This window comes from Pezoporus occidentalis, unplaced genomic scaffold, assembly GCF_034315485.1.
Source record: "Pezoporus occidentalis ecotype Australia unplaced genomic scaffold, CSIRO_AGI_Poc_V1 ctg27, whole genome shotgun sequence".
Classification (NCBI taxonomy): Eukaryota; Metazoa; Chordata; class Aves; order Psittaciformes; family Psittacidae; genus Pezoporus; species Pezoporus occidentalis.
This window is the reverse complement of record NW_026914611.1, coordinates 8,634,871-8,660,998: the sequence shown is the minus strand read 5'-3', so window position 1 is coordinate 8,660,998 and position 26,128 is coordinate 8,634,871. Positions and strand designations below refer to the sequence as shown.

Genomic DNA, 26,128 nt, shown 5'->3' with positions numbered 1-26,128 from the left:
TCAAAACAAGTTTTACTCTCCCTCTCATTTCTGCTGTTTGAGTAAGTGCTATGGATTTGGTGGCCCATATCACCACACACCACAGAGCTCAGTTACAAGCAAATAAAAGCAATGTCCCAGATGTTCTAGGACAAAAATTAAACACAGTGACAGGCAGTACGCTTTGGAGGCAAAGGATGAAAGAGAATACGAGAAAAGGATGGCAGAGAATACAAGATACATAAGTCCCAGCTCAGTTTCACTGGCCCATCCTCTTTTAAAGCCATCTTTACCAACATGGTCCCTGCATAAGGAAGACTGCTGCTTGAATTATTGAACTTCAAATCTGCTCTGGCTGATTTTGCTAGGCTTCTTGACGTGATAAAGCTCAGGGTTTTCAGCTCATTTCCTTTAAAGTGCATGTGTCTGTGTGTAAAACACATTTTTCCTGTGGCTGAATAGTCAGTCAGAAAGTATACAGTCCTTTGAGGACTCAGCTCTGTACAGTCAGTTTCTCTAACATAATCTACCCATAGCCAGCCTTGCTGTCTTCTTTTGCCAGCTCACAGAACCATCTGGCCTTATCACAGCATTCAGGTGCCCTAAGCATACTACCCAAATTCTCCCCCCATTCCCTCCAAGGACAGTACTAAGCCTACACTCCAAGAAACCCTGCCCTGCAGAGTTCCTAATGAACCAGATTCACTGCTGTGTGGCTGGACCTGAGCTGCTTTGTCCCTGTTCGGATTATGCCAGCCCCTTTACCACCCTGAATGCTCCCTCTCACGTCAACTCAGCTCCAGTGCAGTACACCAAGCTTCACAACTTCAATACATTATGTGTTTGTTAATCTGTGCCAGAGACAGGTGGCACAGGCTGAATAACATTAGAAGACTGTCACTTCATAGTAGCAAGCCACCTGCCAGGGCTGGGCAGCACACACAGGAGCACAACACACACCAAAGTGCCCTTGAGTCTGAAGGACAGCACTTTCTCTAATTCAAATGCTTGTACAGCTCACTCTCATTTCAGGTACTTTTGATTACAGGCACACTAAAGCATATGTAGCAATCTTTAATTATTTCATTTCTGGTTACATATACTCAGGCTAGTAACTAAGCAGAAGTTGTTCAAACGCCTCAATTCCAGAGAAGTCAAAATGGTTTTCCCCACTTCTGCACTTCATCAAAAGAATCTGAGTACAAGCAGCTCCCAGTAAAGACATTTCTCTTGAAATATTAACTCTATTCCTGGGAGGCATACCAAGTTTCAAAACAGTACTCCTACACACTTGAGACTTTTAAGAGCAGTTTAATAGTAAAAATATCATGTACCACATACTCTGTAAGGAAAGAGTATTTGAAAAAGCTCTCCTAGAGACTTCCAAACTGGAACAACTAACTCACTGCATAGCTCCTAACACTACGTACAGATTTAAAAAAAAAAAAGAAAAGAAAAAAAAAGAGTATTCAAACAGGTTTCAAACAACCATGAAATATTTGTCATGAGAAATCTGCAGGTTTGGGGAAAGTAAAGCTGCTTCCCAACACATCAGAACACAGACACAGCGTTTTGAGAAGTCTACCAAAGGCAATGTGGGCTCATCAACAAGCATGGAGCTGTGCTGGTATTTGCCATGAGCTAATATTAGACACATACATTCTGAGATTACTGCTGCATAACAAACCACTGCCTCTAGTCCACTATCCCACTCTCAGACACCTCAGAGATGCAACTTTCATCTCAACTGATTTTTGAAGTATTGCTTCTTTCAAAGGCTCATGCTGCTGAACAGATGAACTGCAGGCCAGATACACTGTATATTTTTAGGGTATTTAGTGACAGACAGTGGGTCTGGCTATACAAGAGGAGGAGGCGGGAAAAAAAAAAAAAAAGAGAAACATGGAATGTCAATTTCAGTACTGATTTTTCCTTTAAAAGAAAAAAATCAGGAACTCCTTCCTCAAACCATACTGAATTCTAACCAAATGAGAAAGCAAAATGTGACAGTGATTAGGACATGCCAGGCCTAGCTAACTAGGCTGTAATTCTCTTAAGCTGCACTGTTTCCCATTCCTTCAGCTCTGCTGCACATAGCATTCACACTCACTCCCAGGTTGAGGAGTGGGAGAGTAGGGATAGCTATGCCATGACACAGCCTCTGAGTAACACGCAAGTGGCAAAACTGGAAACAACTCCAGTATGTTTATGCATTCAGTGCCATGGCAACTTTTAACCAGTAGTCTATTCTTAAACCTTCATTATGGCACAACACAATATGGAAATAAAAAAATGAAGCACAATTTCATCAAGGTTGAGAACAGTAATCCAAAACCGCATGTGAACTCACCCACAACAGCAAGCTGGTGAGTTAAACAAACTGGTACATGGGAGAGTTGCTTCCTGTACCACTGGCGCACAGGACCGTGCAAAAAGCTTCAGCTCTTTCTTTTCAATAGGTTCAAAACATCGAAAGTTCAAAAAGAGAAAGAGAACACAAGCTCAAGCCTGCTTCTTACCAAACTGAAGCCAAGGGTGATCCTTCTCCCCCTCTGCGTGCAGAATTTCTCTGTATCAGCTGGACAAAGCTTATGTTAAATGGTAAAGGGACAGGCAAAAAAGACTTCTCTGTATGAAAGAAAGACCCAGCAGTAAGTTACTCCTGCAAACCAACAGCACAAAGACAATCCTTTCATGTAGTTGCAAGTGATCAAGCTCATGTATTCTAAGGCTTACTGCCAGTTAGTGAAGGCACTGCAACATACCACATGTGAACCCTGCCTTATCCTCAGACATGAAGTACATAGGCTTAGCTTTAACTACTGAAAAATGGCTTTAGCACAACATGACACGAATTACCTTTTTTACTCCAGAAACTTCAAAATAGCAACAAAAGTCCCTGGAGGGAACTAAGCATTTATTTCAGTAAAAGCTGGAGCAGTGGAAGTACTCACCCATCTGAGAGAAACCAATGCACCACACTAATCTCTAGCTGATAAAACAGTACAGAAGCAGAAGAAAACAAAAATAGACTCAGGTGCTTCCTATACCAGAAACCGAAGCAAGAGGAGAATGTGGCACAGCAGTGCGGTCCACTGCCTCTCACAGACCACATGTACTGCAACTTTTCACTTGGGTGTTCACATCCAAATGTTTGTTACCCTGCAGCTGCAACCAGCCTGAGCTGCAGGAGGAGCACACACTGCTGGTGGTGCAAACATGTATTTTCAGAACACTGCTCCCAAACAGACCTGCTCCTCCACGCTCAGGGGGAGCCTTCCAGCCTGTCAGCAGCAGAGCAGTTTGGCAGCCTCCTCTCTGCCAGGCAGACTTGTGAAAAACCTGAGTGAAAGCAGAACACAGAATGACATGTACATGCTAGGGCAAACCAGCTGGATGACTAACCTGCCAGTAAACTCAACAGAGCTGCTGCTATCCACCTGTGCAAACTGTTGAGCTGCAAGTGTGACTTGATTCCAGTTGCACTCCTGAGACACATCCTCCCTTCTAGGGTTAAGGCGTCAGCCACCCTCTTTGGACAAGATGAGACACAGATAAAATGTCACCCTTCCGATCCTCCCCCAAGAAGTCTAAAAGCCAAGAGGCAGTTCACAGCATGCAGCTTTTCTCAGCCTCAACATCTGCCTGGTTTCCATCCAAATCCAGCATTACTTTTGTACTCCCTCTTTAGCTAATGGGGACAGTGGCTATCTACTTGCTTGGATCGGTATGTTTATAACACAGTTCATGTTGGAAGCAACCTCAAGGCTTCTGTACATTATTTTTCTCAAAATACAGTACCCTTGCCTAGGAGGGGTCAAAAACCTAGTTATTGTCTTCCAGGAGCCACACACCCTTTTTAAAACCCTTTAAAAATATGCATGTCACTGAATTTCCATATGCTTTCACTAAACTTCAAAACAGTATGAGTGACTCATCCTGCTGAAGCATGCTCCAGAGTTGTTTTCCTAATGATAAAGCCACTGAAGAGTTCTGAACACTGGTTGCTCCTTAATCCTAAAATATTACATCCTTTTCAATAGACGTATTTCTATTGGATGGTCTGGGTAGGATTTGCAGCTCATTCTATTTAAGGGGTTTCTGAATGATTAAAAAAAGATTAAGTTTGGTATTAGTTTCCCTAAAAGAAAAGAACAAATACACAAAGATATTATTATTCTACACACTGAAAACCATACCCAGGTCCTTCCCTATGATTACTTGACCCATCACACTGACCTATGCAAACAACCACTACACTACCACAAACTCACTCAGCTGAAATGAATTACATAACTCCAGCAGAGAGGGTATTTCCCCCAAAAGCTATCTTTAGCAGTAAGTGAAGATCACCTACCTACCTTACTTTTACAGTAACAAACCTGATCCTGGCTACATCTGAACTGCAGGACTTTGTTGCTTCTGGCAACATGTGCACATCCTGGCAAATTCTTGACTGCATGCCAGGAAGAGTGAAACATTACTGCTCCCTTCCTCAGCACACATCTCTCTGTTTCATTTGGGAGGAAGAAAAGGAGGGCACAAAGTTGCCAAACTCTCTGCTATTGTGCTTCAATATCCCAAAGACTGCCAGTCAGAGACCTGGAGCTAGCAAGTGCTCTGCAGGGAATATGGAATGATCTCCTTCTCTGAATGGCTCTTTCAAATGTTGGATTTATTTTTGTTTTGAGTTGACAAAGAGAAAACGTAGGAAATCACTCTCCTTTACCTATTAGCCTTTGTGAATACTCTCATCCCACCAAAGATGTCTGTTGCAGTGACATAGTTCAGAGATTTTTCTCCATTTTAAGAATGGCTAAAACCTTTCTTCATACTGAATTTTTTCTGCAAAGCTCTTAAAATGGCATGCTATTATTTTATATAGCAAATAACACAGAGAAACATTGCTGTTGTATTAGTAAAATATGGTAAGTACAAGCATAAATGAAGCTGTGTATTCAAGTGAATCAAACTTCTCATTTCAAATGTAGGGAGTTACTGTCAGTTTCAGGCTGACTACTATCCAAGGCAATATAAGTAAAATGGGGATTTCCACAAAACACAGACTATGCTCTACAGAAATTACATTTACATTGTGCTGATTAGAAACTTCTGCATAACTAAGATGTGCATTCTTGCGGATATGTTTGCATGTAAATATTAACCAAAAATATGCTTTCATTACACCACAAACATTTAAAAATGTATTTTAAAAAGATGCATGGTACAACAGCCCAGTTTGGTCACACTGGAAATAATATAAAAGCTTGCCTGTTGAAAGGTACTAGAAATATCAGTTCACAGACATCACATGTATGTGAAATACTCTCTTTTAAGTATGACCAGTGGAAGAGCTTAGAACTGGCTAGACTACGTCATTGTTTCCTGCCTGTGAAGAGGATCTATTTTAGCTAAGTGAAGCCGAGCAGAGAAGAAGTCTAAACCTTCTACAGATTTGGGACTAGGAAAGGAGGATCTCTGAAGAAACTCTGTAGTGCACAAAAGGTCAGTAACAATCCCTTATCCTATGCTAACAAAGTGACTTGGATGTTTACGTAAATTGCTAAAATGGACTTCTTTCTTCAGAAGCTGAACACGGGTATTAATTCTAGAACTTAGGAGAAGATATTTAATTCTTTAAGGCACTTTCAAAGTATCAGCATTCTATCAATAACATCTGAAGCAAAACCACTGCATTTGGAAAAGCATAGTACCATAAATACTGAACCTTAGAATTTTTAAAATAAATTTTAAAATATACAGTAACTAAAAGCATTGGTACAAGTATGTTATCTCTAAAGGAAAGATGCTTGTTTTCATTAAACTAAAACTAGGAGAAGATCTTGTTGCTTGGTCTCTCTATTCTTCACTGAAAGCCATGTTTTTCTCAAAGAAATGTGAACAAATAGGAGAGTCAGCCAAAGCAAAAAAAGGGGATTGGGAACAGAGATGCACACACAATACTTTAAATGGCATCACCACTGCCTAACTTGCAGTATAAATCTGGAGGAAAAGATTTAATTCTGGTTTTCTTCTGAAAGTCTTGGTTTTCATACACAGCACCTAGATGGGCTTCACAATCCACATTAGACATTCAGGACCTCAGCTACCATTAAAAAATTAAAACATATTGCTAAAACATACAGACAAACATCAGAATTTCATTCAGAATTAGCACAGACATCCAGAAAACAGTTACTCCAGGGGCTCTTCGGCAAGTGCTTTAATCAATACTAGTAAGTAAGTGTTTCCATTATGAAAAACAGCAAATAGGGCAAAACTGTCCACTGAGAGACACGCAAAGATCTACTTGGGCTGACCTGCAATATATCAGCCTGAACTCCACCCAGACAAGTACTGATAAAAAAGCAGGATATCTGCATCCACATATAAATGCAGACAGGTGACTACATGCTTTAAAAAAATCTCATTATTTCTTAGCTACATAAATGTCAAGCTTTAGATTTTTAAAAATTAAAACCTAGAAGAAATACCTAATTGTAACACTGAGAGGCATTTAAACCTGCATAGTTTGGAAGCAACATCTTCACCAACTAAACAAAAAAATCCCCTTTTTGTTACAGTAAGCCATTCTTCGATATATCTCAAAACTGGCATAAACTTGAAATAACCATCAAACAAGGAAAGGAACAACAGATTTTCCTGTTAGAAGTTTATGCCAGATTCAGCTTCCCCTCTTCCGGTCAACACTGGCCTGCTGGTTGTTCAGAAACAACTTCAGGAACTACAAGTCCAAAGGAGAGAAGAACAAAAACAAAACCAAAATTCATGCTGTTTATTAACATTCATCCATAAAAAGTGAATTCTTCTACCTATCCTATACATGGCTACTCAATTCACCTGCTAAATCAGTCAGGATCTTGAGATAGGTAATCATGCACTTTGTTACACACAATCACTGGCAAGAGAGAAAAACAAACAGAACAAAAGATAAAAAAACACTTTAAAATGGATGTGTGTGTGCATGTTAAGCAATATTTGGACAACTTTACGCAACACTAATGGAAGTGGGGCAGTATGCCAGGCAGTATCTCAGCTGTGCTATAAGCATGGGATACAAAATTTTCTTTCAAGCATATGCAATCTACCTTTCAATGTGGTCTGCTATTGCTCTTTAATTCTTTTACATTTACTGCTCTTCACACAATGAGGTATTTTATTCATGCAGATGCCCTCCAAATGTTTTCTTTGTCAGTATTATATGCATACATTTTCCCATACAAAACAAATTCTGTTACATTTCCTAGAGACCTCATCTGATCAGAAAACACACCTTTTTGTTTTGTACAGCTAAAAAAAAAACCAACCTTTGAGATGAAAGTCAGCGTTAGGTACTTGTGTGCATTATTTTTTTTATATATGTGTAAACTGGGGGATTGTAAGAAAATCAGAAGTCCAATCATTGTATTGCAAGGCAAAAGCTAACCTGCAGAAAGATGTAATAGATCATACTGTAGTTAGCTACTCCATGGATAGTCTTTTCAAAAGCAGTTGATGATTGCCAGTGTCAAACCAGCATGCTATATTAATAAACACTGGTTCAATCCCCTATATATTCCTATATCACTGAAAAAAGTACCTGATAACACTAAAGTGAAAGCATAAACAATAAGCTTTTTTTTTTTTTTTTAATGCACTGTCAATTTTTGGAGATAGAACACACAGGAATTATGCACTCTTCTGCTCTTGAGAACAGTTTTGGTGCCTGATACATGTACAGAACTTACATGGCTGTCGGTCGCAAGTGGGAAGATAAGACAAACAACTAACTCTTTCCTCCTCTTCATGAAGCTGCCACAGGGCTGGGTAAAAGGCCAAACAAGAGGAATCCTTCCATGCAAGGTCATGAAACTGTGACCACAGGAAGAGCCAAGAAAGCAAGGGGGTGTAGGTTAACCAAGGCACCCATGCAAACATCAGGTAAGGTTTGCCAAACTCAAATGGCTCCAGAGTAACCCAGGGGATGATCTCTTTCAGCTCTCATCAACCGAGTCTGCATAATGACATTTCAGATGTCCAACTCCAACAATCACGAAGATGAGAGAAGCAACACAACTGTGCTTTGGAGCAGCTGGCTACCAGCCAGCAACTTATCCCTCCACAACAAATACTGTTCACACAGGGTGTGGTCAGAGCCTGCATCACTTCCCATCTTTTTACTTTTTTAAATAGGAAGTCTATCAATACATTAATCTTAGTCATATGTCAGGTGGTTGGTTCTGATGACCTGGGATTAAATACTCTATTAGAAGCTACGTAGCTATTAAGATAGCTTTTTAATGTCTTTAATGAGCAACAGCATGCACCTATTCTTTTGGGAGCTAAGTAGTTCCTACACAGATAAAATGCAAAGTCAGTACTTCACTTTGCATACCCAAATGTCAGTACATGTGATGCTCTCTTATTTCTTTCCATAACTAGTTTTAGTCTTTAATTTTTCAACAGGGACAACTTGAAGGAATACTTTCTTTAGAAAACAGCTCTCTTACCTCAATTACAGTTGTTTCAATTTAATCATTACTTAGAAGCACACTCAAAGTAGCTAATCAATTTTGATTTTTTGATTCCTTATATAACAAATATCTTAAGTAATTAAAATATTTCATTAAAACTTCCATATGAATACTATTTCTCTTCCTTCAGAGCACAATAATGTATTTGTAGTCAGAAAACACAACAAAGCTAGCACATTTTCACAGCTAAACAATACAATCTCATCACTAAACCCCATCCCACAACAATCTTCTTTGTTTTTAAAGAAAGCTTTTATTTGACTAACTCTTCATATTTTATCTATTAGTAGGGTATTTATGGAGGGCAACAACTATTCCTAAATTCAACTGAAATATGAAGCCTGGAAATCACCACCCTGAAGAATACAGGATTGCATCACTGGTCTTTTACAGTTTTGTATTCATAGTGGGATTGCTGGTGAATGCCACTGCACTATGGGTTTTCAGCTGCACTACCAAGAAGAGAACAACTATAACTATATATATGATGAATGTGGCATTACTTGACATAATTTTTACATTTTCCTTGCCTTTTCGGATAATCTACCATGGGAAAGAAATGTGGCCTTTTGGAGATACATTCTGTCGGATTATCAGCGCTTTCACTATATTTTATCCAGCCATTGCTCTGTGGTTACTCACTTTTATAAGTGTAGACAGATTTATGGCTATTGTCCAGCCCAAACATGTCAAAGAACTGAGAAACACAAAAAAAGCCATGCTAGCTTGCACTGGAATCTGGGTAATGACCCTCGCAACGACGTCCCCATTAGTGTTTTTACAGTCTGATCCAGACAAACACTTTAATTTCACCACTTGCATAAAATCGCTGGATATCATCCATTTAAAGGAAGTAAATACATTGAACTTTTCTCGCTTGATTTTTTTCTTTTTGATTCCCTTGTTTATCATGATAGGGTGTTACCTAGTCATTATCTACAATTTCATTCATGGCAAGACTTCCAAACTGAAGCCTAAGGCCAAAGAGAGATCCATAAGAATTATAGTAACTCTGATTGCTCAAGTACTCATCTGCTTTGTACCCTTCCACATTTGCTTTGCCTTCCTGATGTTGCAACATGAAAGTACAACTTACAACCCCTGGGCAGCCTTCACCACCTTCCTCATGAATCTCAGTACGTGCTTGGATGTTATATTGTACTATATTGTTTCTAAACAATTTCAGGCGAGAGTCATCAGTGTAATCCTCTATCGCAATTACCTTCGCAGTGTGCGCAGGAAAAGTTTTCGAACTGGAAGTGTAAGATCACTCAGTAATATGAACAGTGAAATGATATAAAGAGAGATAAAAAAAAACTCAGGGGACTTTTATAATGTGAACAAGTGATTCTGTTTCTGAATAGCAGCATTTTGACTACACTGAAGAATGTTCTATTGCCAGAAGTAACAGATATATTTGTTGCAACTTTTTATATTTGCTCAACTGCTTTTGTAAATCTGAAATTAGTTAAAACCTTGTATAAGTGTTAAACTTTCCAATGCTTTTGTCATCTCAAAAGACTGTGAATATTGCCAGACATAACTATAATAAAGCAGACAATGCTGAAGAATTATGATGCAACACATACTTATTTTTTATATTTGCACAACCAAATGCTCCTGAAACTACTGTATATGCCACTTCTAAAATTAGCTTCATTCTCTCTAGACCAGTGTTAGCATGACTCAAAGAGGAGCAGCCTGTTCCTGAAGGGCTGCACCCCATGGAAGGGACCTACAGAGCTGACTACAACCCCCATTCCCCACCCCCTTGTGCTGCTGGCAGGGAGGAGAGAGAGAAATCGTGAGTGAAGTTGAGGCCAGGAAGAAGGAAGGGTTGGCTGAAGATGTTTTTAAGATTTGGTTTTATTTCTAATTACCCTACTCTGATTTGATTGATAATGAATTAAACTGATTTCACCAAGTCAAGCCTGTTTTTGCTCATGAGGGTAACTGGTGAGTGATCTCTCCCCGTCCTTATCCCAATGCACAAGCCTTTTGTTACATTTTCTCTCCCCAGTCCAGCTGAGGAGGGCAGTGGTTAAGAGTGACTTTGGGGGGCACCGGGCATCCAGCCAATGTAAACCCACCACAAAGACATACTAAAAACATAGAAGGAAAAGCATCTAATATGGTGTTTAATATTAAAACTCTCACTCCAAGAGCTTTTATTATTACCTCAGAGTGTGCAACACATGGAAACTCAAGTCTGTATGAAGCTCTAAGATTCTACTGTAACATGGACATCTAACTTTTATTAAGTGCAGAAATCTCAAATATAGGTTATGCAAAACTGAACCACTAAACACCTTAAAGCTTTAAAAACTTCAGTTGCAAACACTAAATGGAATAACATGCTCCAGTACTCCATTTTTGGAATACATACAAACTACCAGTATGAAATGCATACAACTGCATATGTATGCAGTGCAAGCCCAGTCATGCTCCAATCATGCTGACAGTGGAAACGGGGATAAGAGAATGAAAAATTAATCATTATACAAATAAATTATAGATTAATTAACCACAGATCACAACTAGGAAACAAATGTTTGAACACATAATAGCTGCGCCAAGAAACTTTACACTGTCTTCAGAAGAGGATTAAATTTAATTTAAAGGGTTGCATGAAGAAAGTGGTTTGTTTTTTTTTTCATTAAAAATTGTGCAAAATAATCCCTTGAAACTATATCTAAAATAATCAATACATTAGGAGCTACTTACAAACCAGAAGGCAAGCTGTTGATGGTGATGCCAAATATATACTGAGTGACTTCTACAAGAAGAAGATCAAACAAAGCAGAGAGCATCCAAGCACCCAGTAAAAAGGACTGGAAAGAAAAAAGTTTAATTATAATTAACTCAAAAGTTTAAAAACAATGCATCTCTAAATAAAAGAAAACCCAAGAAAACCACTACACTAGTTCATATAAGACAAATAAAATATTTAGCACAACATAATTCCAGATCTATGTCTAGATACCAAAATAAAGACTTAAAATTTGTTATCAAAATTAAATTCCATGGGTCTGATAACTTTCAACTATAACAGCTGCAAACTTTGATTAGGATAATACACTGACTGGAAGATATATCAATATAAATTTATGGAAACCAAATAAACTTTAAAGCCCTTTAACATATATTTTTATGCAAAATGCTAGTAATAAACTGCAATATTAATCCAAGACTGCAAGATTCTAAACAGTGCAGAAAACAGTTTCTGTTAAAAAAAAATATTAAATAACTGTAACTTACTGAAAATTTTCTGCTGCCATATCTTCTCTCAAATATTCTAAAGTTGTAAATGAGCAGACTGCTGCAGAATGTGTCTTTCAAATCAAGACATATAGTTCTCCCACATACAAGTCTCCAAATCTAAAAGGTTAAAGATCACGATGTTAAGTCTCTCTTCCTTCAAAGAAATTTTTACAGAATCTGTGCTCAGAGAGAATATAATACTGAAATCAGGTAAGAGAAATGCAGTACATTTAAGGAGGGAAATAAAAAGAGTAGCATGTTATAGAATACAAGAAGTCTGTTTAAAGTATTTTCAAGGAAGAGGTTTACCTGTTAAAAATAAATCTGCAATTCAAATGAAGTCAAATACATTTATATGTCCATATTTTACATTTACAAATCCATATGGAAATCACAACCCTAGTAAACTGCAGAATTATATAAGAAAAATATTTTTGAAGCAGCCTCCAGACATCAACTAGTCTAGTCTACCGCTATAAGCAGGTCTAATTAGATCAGCTTGCTTGGGGCCATGTCAAGCTGAGTCTTGAACACCTACTAGGATGGAGATTCCACAACCTCTCCGGGCAATCTGCGCCAATGTTTGACCACGCCATGGTTTAAAGAACTAAATCAAATCTAACATCTAGGCAGAATTTCCCATATTCCACTTTATGTCCACTACCTCTTGTACTGCCCCAGAGCAGCTCCAAGCAGAGCCTGGCTCCAGCTTCTTTAGAGCTTACAATCAGCTACTTGTAGACAGCAAGAAGGTGTCTCCTCTTTGCCTTCTCTTCTTGAGGTTGAGCAGACCCACTTCTCTCAGCCTCCCCTTGTATGTCACATGCTCCAATCTTCTGACTCTCTTGGTGGACCTGCCCCAGTGTGTTCCTACCTTTCTTGTACTGAGGATCTCAGAACCAGACACTTGTGAGACCCCATCTAAAGCACTGTTTGTAGAGTATGCTACTGGCACACTTTTACTAACAGAGTCCAGGAGATGGTTGGCCTTCTTTGGCTGCAAGAGCACACCACTGACTTCTGCTATGCATCAAGATTCACAGGTCCTTCTCTGCAGAGCTACTACCCAAGCACTTGTTCCCCCTAGCCTGCACTGTTGCAGCCTGAGGTTGTTCCATCACTGTAGCAGAGACTTTCCAGTTCAAGAAGTTCCCATCAGCTCATTTCTTGGGCTTGCCAAGGTCTCTCTGAATAGCAGCTCTGTCTTCCAACATACTGACTATTCCCATGTATTCTGGATCACACACAAACTTAAAGTGCACTTCATCCCATCATCCAGGTCACTAATGAAGACATTAAATAGCACTGGTCCCAGTACTGATCTCTGAGGGGCCCTCCCCTGATTAATACCTGCCAAATGGACTTTGCACTAATGACCATAACTCCATTGAGTCTAGCCACTCTTCCACTCATCTTCTTGTCCAATTATTCAATCTGGTTTTGACTATGTCCAAGGATGGAGATTCCATAATTTCTCTGGGAAAACTGTTCCTCTGTTCCATCAGTCTTACACTTACAGTAAGACTGTATGCCTGTTGCACCACTCCTATCTCATGAGCTAACACACCACATCGCTGTGACCCCAGTGAGATTGTAGCCCGGTAATGACACATCAGCTTTAATTCCTCATATTTGTTTCCTATGTAGTATGCATTAGCATACAGTCACACTGATTTCTCAGAAAATGTATGGGAGTGTTTCACACAATGCTGTCCCATAGGCACTTATTTATATGCATATACTTGAAGTAGATCCTTTTCAGTCCTGTTTTGTCAATTACAAGAGTGCTTCTGTTCACTGTACCCTTTGCTGGCTAACCCAATCCACTGCCTCCTCATTTGACTGTGGGTTGTCATCTCTCTCCTGTCTTGTTCCTGTCTTAAAGTTCTCACCAGGCTGGCCTGCCTGTTAGAAGGGATGCCTTTGTCCCACTTGGTCAAGTGGATCCCATCACTTCCAAGTAGTCGTCAATCCTCAGAGAGGGTCCAATGGGCACAAAACCCCAAGCCCGGCTGCCAACATCAGCTGTGCAACCAATTCTGACCCACAAGATTTGTCCCTTTCACTTAGTTGGCTGCTTCCAGTCGCCTTTGTGTCCTGCATGTGTTGAGAAATGGTTTCTAAAAAGATTTGCTCCATGACTTTCCTAGGGACCAAGGTAAGGCTGACTGGCTTGATGTTACCTGGATCCTCCTTTCTGCCCTTCCCAAAGATGGGTATGATGTTTGCCTTTCTCCAGCCATCAGGTACCTCTACCAATTGCCATGGCCTTTCAAAGATGCTGGAGAAAGGTCTCACAATTAAATTTACAGCTCCTCTGGCACCCTCAGAGGTAATCCATCTGGTCCATTAACTTATGTATGTATAGTTGGGTTAAGAGATCCGTAACTCTAATCTCTAAGGCTTCTAAACCTTATCACTCTTTACTTTAGCCAGCTTAAAAAAATATATAGGTCTAATGTAATCGAGATCTTCATCTTACACAGAGCATCTTCACTGCTCTTCAGGGTCCCTTAATGGAGACAAAGATCTTTTCCTTTTGGACAGCTCATATTTGCCTTCCAAATCAAATGTACTCTTCTTCAACTGCAAGCTTTATTTCCAATGCTTTCTAACAGTTTTAACTAGTGTTAATATGCAACACCCAAACTGTCTGTTCAGCCCCTGAAAAAAAGAATCCACTCAACTAAATTCATCCCTGTAAATGAATTTATTCTAAATAAATTTTCTTTGCAGTGTTTTCATTTAAATATTAGCATCAGACAGGAGTTAAATGATCTGCTCTCTCTGGTCTCAGAGGTACACAATTATATAATATACAGCCTACTCCAAAGGCTATGACAGCACATGAAACAACAATTTCAAGAAAGAAAACATCCAAACCCACAAATTCTCCAAAGCACCACAATAAAAGTAACACAGCTTCTACAGAAATTCACAAATTTTTGTGCTTAAAACACAGTAAAGACAGTTTACTTGAATAAAGCACAGCCACTACTGGCTTTCAGCAGATCAAACAAATAGAGAAGACTTTTCTAACAAAAAGCTGCAAACCAAACAAATAAGCAAACAAACCCCAAACCCACTAGATTTCTATTTAAAACTTTGAATAGTTTCTCAGCTTTTCCTCCCAAAACACTTGTCTGTAACATTTTTAAAAGGCAGATATTAATTTATGTATTCCTGCTGCACAGCATTACCAAGACACTTGGAAAATACCATCAGTGCTCTTGCAGAGTTGTAATACACGTTATTTTAACAAAGCTCTTGTTCTTGACAAGAAAAATTGCAGACAGTGCAACAGCAAAGTGTATCACTTTTAAGGCTTATAGGCTACAGTTGGCATCCTCAAAGACATTGACTACATACTTATTTTTTAATGTAACTGTAAAACATATGGAGTGAGATAACTAGAGGCATTTGTTGACCTCTCTGCTGAGCAGTAGATTGCCATTTCCAAAGCTGAAAAAAACCCACAAAAAGCAACAGATCCCCACAAAACTTATCTAATCACTTCTAAGTGCATTATTTTGACAGTTACAATTTGAGGATTCTTAATCAAGCTAAGAACAAAACTATACAAAATGCACTACCTAGAAGATAAAGGATATCAGTTTGAAGTAGGAATGAGCAAAAAATGCCTAGCAAGATAATTAATTCAGCAGATAACTGAGCATAAGGAGCATGACAAACTCCCCCATAATTTCGAATCATCAAGTTAGAAGCAGCAGTTCTATTCAACAGGCAAATTTCAGTTTTCCATAGCTCACTACAACAGAAGTCACAGAGTGAAAGTTACAGCCAATGTTGTTAAAATAAATCTTATAGAATCAGACTACCTGATCACAATAGCCCTCTTCAGCCTCAAAATCAAAGCATAATAAGATCCTGACATTCATACCAAAATACTTTTATTATTACACAGCTGAAATCACCATTCACAGCAAGCTTCCAAATGCCAGTGGCTGGAAGGAGAAACAATACAAATCAATCATTTCCCAGACAGAAGAAAGAAGTGAAAAGCTACGTTGATTGTTTCGGATCACTTTTTCTCACTTCTTCTGAAAAGCAGCATACTTGGGTAAAATTACAGAGAGGTAAGAACAAGCTGTTCTACAACAGTGAACAAAGGGAAAGAACCAGAGGAGAAACAGAGTGAGGAAGGGGGAATCACATAGAAGAGCACAGTTTGCAGTCTTTTTCCACACAAAATGAACTGACTCTTACCTGAAAATCCTCTTTTATAGCTTGTAGGTTATATGCAAAGAACTTCTGATAATGTTGGAAGAGCAGAGTCAATAGAATCGAGATGGCACTTGGGACTAGTAACAGACTCTTCGACAAAGGTGCTTTATCTTAAAGACAAAAACCAACCAAACAAAAAAGCCATTTTAGAGAAATGTCTCTCACATTTAAAAAGTAAAATATTTAAACAATGATTGAAAAATATAATAGCAGTGGCATCACCTGGACTTCTCAACAGCTTCTCAAGGTCTCAAAAACTTATAGGAAAAACACACCCACAAAAGGAAGTCTTTAGTACTAAATAATATTTAGTATATTAGTGGCAGTTGAATACTAATCATTTTGTTTTCAATATTCTCTCATGAAATTAATTGTTTGGCTATAATTAAACCTAAGCTCTCTGTCTATAGAGGTCATGCCCTCCTATGCAGCCCTCCTAAGGCCCAATCTTCTTTTGGGAAATGAAACAATCTCTTCTTTTCAAAAGCAAAATACACGCACATCTAGTAAAAATAAATACCTTTGTTTCCTTTTCATCAGGGGTTAAGATTAGCTTTTTTTTTCTAGAGGCTACGAAAAACAGGAATCACCTGAACAAATGTCCTGAACAAATTGACTTTCTCTTCACCACACTTGGATCCACCATTCAAGGAAACATATTGAAGTTAATTTACATGATATTCATCTTCCTTCCATTCATTACCATTATTAACAAAGAAATTAATAAAATTAGGACATCTGTGAAATCAGAACTTCTTTTCCCCTAGTAAATGACTTTCAGAAAGGACACTCTGAAGAAAGCAGCAGAGAACAGAGACATCTGCAGCATGCATTTACTAAAAACTGCCAAGTGGAATACCCAGCAGGAGTGTAAACTGCTGGTGCCGTTGACACAACAAAAACAAACTCCTGCCCAACAGTTCAAGCCAATATAGAAACTCTGAAATATTATTTCTTCTATGATTTTTCTCCTTTTCATACACGCAACCTGAATTGCATTTACTTCTTTCCCAAACATTCCAGTTACAGCATGGAATCTACTGATTTTCAGAAGGGTATTATGAAATCCATGGCTTTGTTGTCACTGTTCTTGGATAACAAAAGAAGCAATAAGTCTACTTTAAAAGTACTAATGGGAAGTAAGAAGCAGACCAGAGGAATTAAAAAACTGCATTTAAAAAGTGTAATATAGGGAACATTTAGTACCTATCCAGATATACTGACTACCACAAATGATTTCATCCACATCTGCTGCACATTTGAAGAATTAACAGCTAGAATAGGAAGATGGTAATAGGCACGATAGCCAAGATTTTAATAATGGCACAATCCCACTCAAAAATACAGTTCTTACTACATAATTTACACATATTCCTCATCCAACTACCAACCAATGACATCAAGACCAGCTTTGATGGGCACTGTTAGCTGTTCTCAGCTCACACCACCCTGGTCTGCACTCTTTTGATGTTCTGATGATTATATGAAGAAAACATCCCTTCCTACATGAATCCTAACATAAACTTGTACTTAAAACTTTTCGTTCAGTCCACAACCATATGTTTGAGCTCATTATTTACAGACTCACTTACCTTACTACATTTAAGCAATGCCTTGAAGAACTATCCTTTTCCAGAAATTAGGCAGTCACCTGGATTGACATCGGTTGCTGTTACTCTGACAACCATAAGTTACACTTTTATGATTGGATTTTTTGTGAAAGACATATCAAGGAGGCAGAAAGCCTGGCTAATTTTTCTTTTAATGCAAGAAAACTATCCACCTTTCAATTTAATATCCTTCTCTGGATATTTGTTCACTCAAAAAAAAAAAAAAAAGAAAAGAGCTATAGTCTTTAGATATAAATTTTCTAAGTTATTCATTCCTCTTATTTAGGTGGATGCTTCAAAAAAGTTTGAAGCTATCAGAGTACTGTAGAACACTGGAGTTAAAAATAAGCTAGAGCTGCCTGAAAGTTATTGTGCACATGATGCATACATACGTTCACTGGAAACGTCAGGAAATGCTCCCTAAGTTAACCTAACTCAGTTAAATTAACATTCCTTCATGTGAAAGGGTCAGTTTTATAATGAGACTAAAACAGATATTTGAAAGCACAGACAAAATCAGAACATTAGTAGCAGTCACCACAGTAGATGCTTCTGAGCCAAAATTTTATCAAACTTGTTATTTTATTATCAAATACATTTCTGTTATTTCATGAGTTTAAATAGATTTGTTTCCAGAACACATCAATCCTATAATACTTTTCACATGAGGATCACATTACCACAAAAAATATGAAAAGCAAATCACTAGATTTCCATCTGTGACTACTTCTATACAGGTTTAATATTTAGATTTTATTATAATTTTCATATCATTATTTTTACATTACAGGTAATACTTGAAATACGTTATCTTGTCAAGTTCATTCCTAATTTGAATGCATTCAAAAATAACCAATCAACAGAACTTAATCTGTTTTCTCCAAAAGTGTGAACTCACATTTTTATTATGAACCTCCTTTTAGCTTTCAGCTTAGATGCTTTAAACGTTGTTATAGAGGTAAAGTACTTACTTTTAAGCATGTTATCAAGTGAAAAACCACAGAAGTAACTAACCCATTAACGTGACAGTCAACCCCAGAGAACATCATGTGAGTAACAGAAACTTCTACTCTCAAGTTTCTCCATGTGTCATCATGGTTGATGAGTTTATCCTTATCCAGTAAACTCAAAAAGATAAACTCTTCCAGAGAAATAATGTACCTCCTGAAATGTTTCTTTCCAAGTGTTTCACTGTACAATGTAGTAGCTTGCTTTACCCCTCTACAGCATATAGATCCTAAGCAAGGGCTGCTGTGAGGTCACCAGTGAAGAAGCAACCCTCCCGCTGCTGTGGAATCCCTCGACCAATAAAACCAAAAATTACTAACAATTACAAATATTGCATAGTCGGACATTCTGACATCCAAGTCAAATTCCTTACTTGGAACATGAAGGTAATATCTAGAAAGAAAAATTCTAGTCCAATGGATTTGCAACTGTGTGCAGGATGGAAATGTATACTACAACCTACTGGGCTATCAGGGCCTGCTGGCAGCAGCGATATAAATGTGCACAAGGAGGGCCTCTATACCACATAAAGAAAACAGAATGAAAGGATAAACACTCATTTTGACCCTGAAGACTTAAAATATATAAAATACTATCTTCATACCTTGGAATAAATTTGCAATGCACTCCTTAAGTGGCAACTCTTTCAAAGAACAGGCAGAAATAGCACTGGTGCTGCAATACGCATACTTGAGCTTTCATCCTTAGATGAAAGATGAACAGAGAAATTTTGTAATAACCAGCTGAATGTGCCCATGCTGTGATGAACGCCAACAAACCAGCTTTCACTACAGATCTTTGCTCCCCCTGGTGCAACAGAGCTCTCCCCAAAACTGCCTTCATAAATTCACAGGCAAGTGTCCCAACCACTTTGTGCTACCACTGCACAATGTGAAGCTGGTCCTAAAATATGACAAGAATGAGAAAACCACCTTGAAGTCATAGAATCACAGAATGGTTTGGGTTGAAATGGACCTCAATGATCGTCTAGTTCCAAACCCCTTGCCACGGGCAGGGACACCTTCCACAAGACCAGGTTGCTCAAAGCCCCATCCAGCCTGGCTCACATTCCACCCCTGAACTCATGACAAAGCCCATAAATTCAAGGGAAGATGGCTTTAAACTGAAAGAGGGTAGATCTGGATTATCTATTAGGTAGAAGCTCTTACTGTGAAGGTGCCGAGACACTGTAACAAGTTGCACAAAGATGCTCTGGCTGTGTCACCCCTGGAAGTGTTCAAGGCCAGGCTGGACAGGGCTTTGAGCAACCTGGTCTAGTGAAAGGTGTCTCTGCCCATGGGGTTGGAGCTAGATGATCTTTAAGGTCCCAGCTTAAGTAATTTTATGATTCTTCCACAACCTACTACTATTCTGGCTGACAGTACCACTTTCAAAGTGCAGAATGTTAAGGAAAGGATGCGTCCATCTGTCACAAATGGAGGGGGAGGTTTACAGTAAACTGCTCAGGCAGCTGCAGCTTCAGAATCCACCACTGCACTAAGGAGAAGAATATGAAAGTTGTGGTAGCAGCAACAGCTACAGTTTTTGAAATTATTTCCTGTTCCCTGCCTGCTCACCACTCACAGGTGAAGAAAGATAGCAGATGAACGTGTCAAAACAGGCAGTCAGACCAAGCTATTGTTTCAGAAGGGCTTTTCAGGCCATAACTTCACCCCCCTGGACAGTTATTCCAGGCCTGAGACTCAAGTGTTGACTTGGGAGAGGACCCTGTTGCCAAAGATAGCTGATGAGCAGTAGCTGAAAAGCTCAAATTAGTTCAGCACATTTTTTGTGGGGATCTCTACTGAGCTTATACCACAGCTGCAGACAAAACATGCTGTGCAACAGCTTTTTTTAACATTGTCATCTGCATACTTCCCAAAACCAGCTGCTATGAGGCACATACACCACTTTCAGACATTCAATAAACTGCTGGGGGCTACTGCTACAATGGCATGAAACACGCATGAACCATTTCTTTTAATGCTGATACACAAGATCTGTGAGTCTTTAAAGCCACAACTGACGCACACCTGAATGCACAGTACTTCCCAAATGCACAGTACTTCCCATATGCACTAATGGAATGTGTGTTTTAGGTGGTTGTTTCTCTCGCATGAAGCCATCGTGCAGATATTCACCTACTGCATTCCAAGATCTACCCAAGAACCTGCATCAGGTTCACCGACAGTGACATTTCAAAATGACATTTCAAAACAGACTCTTGCTTACTATTTCTGTTTGCTACAGATTAAATGGCAGCATGAAAACCTCCTCTTTTGGAAATCTTGTTTGTCCTTTATTGTAATGGTTGATGAAACCAACTACGCAAATTGGAATTTAGTGACAAATTGGAAATTAGTGCTTCCAGTGTGTGCTTTTGGGAGATTGGAGCCATCTTAGTAGACCTGAGGAGTAAAAGCTTGTCTGTATTATAACCACATGCTGAGTCCTGAACAGTAGCCAAGAACAAACGACAGCATGCCATGGAGGGAGGACGGTAAGAAATATGGACACACGTAATACTGCTTGAGGAATCTGGAAGACAGCAGAAGACTGTATACAGACCGGTAGGATGGAATTTAACCATATTATGTTTTTATAAAGTTTGCTCAAGTCAGTGTAATTGGAACTAGATGATCTTAAGGTCCTTTGCAACCCTAATTATTCTATGACATGACTGCACCTTTTGGGAAAAACATGCAATACAAGAGGACCCTGCAAAAGCAGTTAAATTCCTGCTTCCTGAAAATCTTATATGAAGTATTCTGTGTCAGGAAAGCAGCTCTTGCTCCTGGTCTAGGCACAGACTCAGGAAGGGGACTGCATTCAGACTGTCACTTCATAGCACACTCTAGTGGTTAACCATCACGATGCCAGCAAGTGAATACAGTAACAGTATCATCGCAGGAACGGATTTTTATCAAATGCTTATAAACTTACTGCAGAAGCTAAGAGGTGAATAATGTTAGTATATATATCAAGAAAATTGATATAGAAACCAACTATTATCATGTTTTAAATCTTTTTCTAAAAGGTGCTGGTAAGCAGTCAAAGCAGTTACCTATACATTTACTGTTTAGAAACCTGCTGGGTTTAGCCTAGGTCACAAACAATAGAAGAATGAGATGCTACAAAAATAAAAGGGAAGGGAAAAAAAAAAGGAAGAAAACTTTGTTTCTAAGAGGAACATTTAAAAAGAAATAGAAAGTGAAACAGGTTGAAGTTAACAAATACACCCACTTGGTTGAGCAGCCTTTTCTTCCTCCCAACCACAGAGCATATTACCACACTACTATTAGTATACACTGCCAGGAATATCAGGTATGGCTACACCACACCACCACACAGAGATCCCCAGCGCTCGCTTGAGATGAGCTACCTCTGCAACAGCAGCAGAATAGCCACATTTTTGTGGTGTTCAATGCATGGCTAATTGAACTGATGTGGCTATGCTGCTCCAGGACTCAAGCAAATACTCTGAACCAGGCTGCACTGTGGCATGCTATGTACAAGCTAATTTGTTCTGCCATACAGTACTGTTCTATTGTTATGCACAGAGGTCTGGTATATTCAATACAGACTTGGTTTCTCCTCCAGTCGTACCACAAAGCATAAGCTTACATCCTTTTGTTATTTTCCTGAGGCCCACACACAGCACAGTTCAGTCTTGTAGGTTATGCAAGCAGAGGAGCACAGCGTTCCCTTCTTGCCTTGGGGATCTGTAACAAATTGCCAGCACTGCACTACAAGGTTCACGCAAAGGTGAAAGCGTAAGTTGCATTAGCAGAAATGCTTGCACTCAAGTTTAAAGGACTCTACTCCATACTACTACAAGAAGTAGCTTGTGTGTAGCAGGCAAAATAGTAAAATATTTTCCAGATGTAGGAAGTGGCTTTAAAACATAGACTCAAATTTTACTATAATAAGCTCTAACAGGCTTTCCTAAGGTACTTGTGCAGTATTTCACGTAGCAGAAAAAAATACTGGGAGGGGATATTACAATGTCTGCAGAAAAGTTAGGTGTTGGTCTTACAGTTTTAAGTTGCTGGAAAGGCCTTGGTGTCTTATAACAAAAAGCCTTCTGCATATCATTGCTCCTTGGTGAACAAGCACCGAACACAGCTAAGCAGTATTACAGTAAATCAAACAGACAGCCCAGCATCAGTCTTCATGCACTCACACTAGCCTTTGCAGAACCACTAAGGTGTTTCAGCAGCATTCTTCATCGGACTCAGGTTGCTGGCAGACTGCAACACAAGAAACCATTCTGGGCCCAACACCACAGCCGACCTCTCAAGCCCTTCCTTCCCTTAAGGCAGGTGCTGCCACATGCTTTCTGAACATGCTGCAATGCTGTTTTACAAGCCAACTCAACCAGGTCAGCGTTTTGCTAAGTCATTTGAGCATGCCTATGCTGTGCTTCCTACTACCCAGAGTAATCGGCCTTATTTTTGCTAGGGCGTTATCAGCTCCTCCAATATTCCAGATTACAGAAATAGTTTCCTTAACAAGGGCAAACTGTCTTTGTCCTTTTAAATGGTATTCTTCCTTGTTTCCCCAACTTCCATATCTCATAGTTGCAACATGTACCAGGTATGTATATTTCTGTATCTCCGCATCCAAAACTGTGCGTGTCATGTCCTGAGTAGGTGTGTTATCAACTCCCAACACAGTCATCATCTGCTACACCTAATACTGCCTGCCTGGAATGCAGCACGTCACTCCTAGCAAAGGACCTACTTGTCTGAACCAGCTCATATTCACCCAAGGTTGGACTGTTGCTGGAGGGGGTTGGTTCTATCCACATCTCTTATAACATCACTTTTTAAGAACCTCTCTGCCTATGAACGTGATTTTAAACAGTACCGAACAGAAGAAGTAACACAAAGGATTTATACCAGGACTACCCAACTAGGATATGAAATACCAGAAAAACACTTTATTTAAGAACTCAACTGCAGCGCTCAAAGTCATGAAACATCTCCTTAAAAGGCACATGGACAAGGTCAAGGACTTGGCTACTCAGGTCCAGCTATTCCAGAATTGCTTACAAGAAAGTCTAATTTAAATAGAAGCAATCAAACTTACAAGACCCAGGGGCAAAACTGAACATGGATACACATGTACCCAACCCTGATGCAACATCACGCACTGCTTCATTAACTGCCTAAACCACCAGATCCTGCACATCTGCACATCCCACAAACCTGCTGCTACTGCAACAGATGCTTCAGGTACAGAGGTAGAAACAAAAGTCTGAAGGCACATCTTACACTGCCAGAGTGTGCACTAAATGAGTGTATGTCACTGCCACCTAAAACTGTGCCTCTACTAGAGTCTGTCAGTGAACCTGAACCAGCCAAGTCTTACTGTGAAAAATCACTGTAGGTCAACAGGTAAGTACACTAAGAGTGATAGGACAAGGGGCAATGGTTTTAAACTGGAAAAGGGTAGATTTAGATTAGATATTGGGGAAAAATTTTTCACTGTAAAGGTGGTGAGACACTGGAACAGGCTGCCCAGAGCAGCTGTGGATGTCGCATCCCTGGAAGTGTTCAAGGCCAGGTTGGATGAGGCTTTGCACAACCTGGTCTAGTGGAAGGTGCTCCCACGGCAGGGGGGTTGAAACAAGATGACCTCTGAGGGTCCTTTCTAACCCAAACCATTCTGTGATTCTATGAGGAAAAAAAGTTAAAACATTTACTTTTTGCAGAATGGCATCTTGTCTAGTTTATTCTCCTAGCACAAATATGTTTCTTATGACTGCAATTTTCCACGCATCCTTCTGATGGACCTATTTTGGGAAAACATTTCAATACTGACTGTCACTTTCCACCCATTCAGCCAAACAAGGTTATTTTCCTTCTTTCTCATAGAATTATACCGACATATGCCACCAAAAGGCTGTTGTTCTATAGTACCTATTGTTGGGGTGAAAAAAATGAAAAAAAATCAGGAACTGTGACTCAAGTATAGTGCTAGAATCTGCAAAAATACTCCCCCCTCTTTAAATGCCTTACAGAGAACACAGTTACAACTAATACCCCTTCTGAAATGCCAGCTCTATTCATCCCTAGTCAGAGGTGCTTTCACACTCAGTCTAGACTTTTGCGTGAAGCATGCAGTTAAGCAAAGTTTTGACTTATCATTTGTCCCAGCCTGCTCTGAGGACTGTAGAGCCAAAGTCCACAGTGCAGCTGGTTTGGTTCTTCATCGCCATTTCTAAATGTGGCAGATTCTTCGTCCTGCAAGCAGGCTCAGAAGCAACCCTCCAAGCTTGCCAGGTTTGTTCAGGTAGCACTGGGATATGAAATGATTTACATGTGGTGAATGTAAATCTAAAGTTCAACAGAGCTAGGAATGCATTTGTCCTTAAACCTGTCTGATCAATAAACTGGTTTAAACGATGATTTTCTTTTTTCTTAAAAAAGATGAGTTATAGCTCTCTGATATGTACCTAGGCATGTGGAGCTGTATCTATATATGTAGATACATTTACCCACAAACACACAGCTCTTTTACCACTAAGAGCTATTTCTCCTGTCCAGTAAATACCTAGTCATGTAGATCTGTATCTGTGTAGGCACATACACATACCCACACAAACACGGCAGGAAGCTGTCCTGGGACCACTATGTCCAGGCACAGCCCCTTGAATCACAGAATCATGGAATCAATTAGGTTGGAAAGAAACCTTTAAGATCATCGAGATCAACCTTTACTCCAGGACTGCCAAGTCCAGCACTAAACCATGTCACTGAGGGCCTCATCTACACGGTTTTTGAACTCTCCCAGGGACGGTGATTCCACCACTGCCCTGGGCAGCCTGCTACAATTCCTGACCACTCTCTCGGTGAAGAGATTTTTCCTAATATATAATGTAAACTTCCTCTGGTGCAGCTTGAAGCCGTTATCTCTTGTCCTATCACTTGTTACTTGGGAGAAGAGACCGACCCCACTTCTTGCCACCAGCCGGGCGGATCACTGAGCGCTGCCCGTAAAGCGGAGCCCTCAGAGGTCTCCTCCTTCTGCAGTACCGCCGGGGGCGGCTCCTCCTAGTGGGACACGCGGTAAACCCCGAGTTTTAAAGTGAAACCGAGGGCAGGCGGCCTGTGACAGGAACGGGGAGAGGCTCTCCCGGGGGAGGCAGCAGCGGCAGCACCGCGCCCAGACTGGGAGCCCCCTCCCCGGCAACTCGACCCCGTCCCCGGCGGAGGGGGCCGGGCCACCCGCCGCAGGGGAGACGCCGACACACCCCTCACCGCCTCCCTCCCGCAGCTCCGTCCTCCCCGGTACTCACAGAGCCCGTTAGAGCCGGTGCTGGTGAACATGGCGGCAAGGCCAGGCCAGGCCCGGCCCAGCCAGGTTCAGCCGCGGCCGGTGCCGCTGGCGGAACCCCCAGAGGCCGGGCAGACCCCGAGGAACCACACCGGGACGGGGACGGAGGCCGCGAGGGGACAAACGCAGCAGTCAGGCGAGCGGACGGCG

General features: G+C 40.1%; 2 protein-coding genes across 4 annotated transcripts in view; one reads left to right on the top strand and one right to left on the bottom strand.

Annotated features, from left to right (window-relative positions):
* UBAC2 (UBA domain containing 2) overlaps positions 1-26,115 on the bottom strand; it is an 89,211-nt gene extending 63,096 nt beyond the window's left edge. Inside the window, exons 1-4 of one of the 2 annotated variants that reach the window (XM_062624668.1) lie at positions 25,941-26,115; positions 16,002-16,129; positions 11,772-11,891; positions 11,238-11,344 (exon numbers count right to left, since the gene is read on the bottom strand). In XM_062624668.1, coding sequence (XP_062480652.1) covers positions 11,238-11,344; positions 11,772-11,891; positions 16,002-16,129; positions 25,941-25,971 — 386 coding nt within the window. In that variant the 5' untranslated portion in view covers positions 25,972-26,115. Of the gene's footprint in view, positions 1-11,237; positions 11,345-11,771; positions 11,892-16,001; positions 16,130-23,404; positions 23,463-25,940 lie in introns of those variants that run through there. The other variant, XM_062624667.1, reaches the window with a different exon arrangement.
* On the top strand, positions 5,330-10,437 carry GPR18 (G protein-coupled receptor 18). Of its 2 annotated transcripts, XM_062624670.1 has the most exons (3): positions 5,390-5,484; positions 7,792-7,920; positions 8,804-10,437. In XM_062624670.1, the coding sequence occupies exon 3, from the start codon at positions 8,848-8,850 to the stop codon at positions 9,811-9,813; it is 966 nt and encodes a 321-aa protein (XP_062480654.1). In that variant the 5' UTR covers positions 5,390-5,484; positions 7,792-7,920; positions 8,804-8,847; the 3' UTR covers positions 9,814-10,437. The 2 variants fall into 2 exon arrangements, with proteins under 2 accessions (XP_062480653.1, XP_062480654.1); XM_062624669.1 differs by lacking the exon at positions 7,792-7,920 and having other exon boundaries at positions 5,330-5,484.
* Positions 26,116-26,128: the final 13 nt, after the last annotated feature.

Excerpts from the sequence above, each read along its gene's own strand:
- GPR18 (XM_062624669.1), top strand. The coding sequence starts at position 8,848 with ATGAAGCCTGGAAATCACCACCCTGAAGAATACAGGATTGCATCACTG.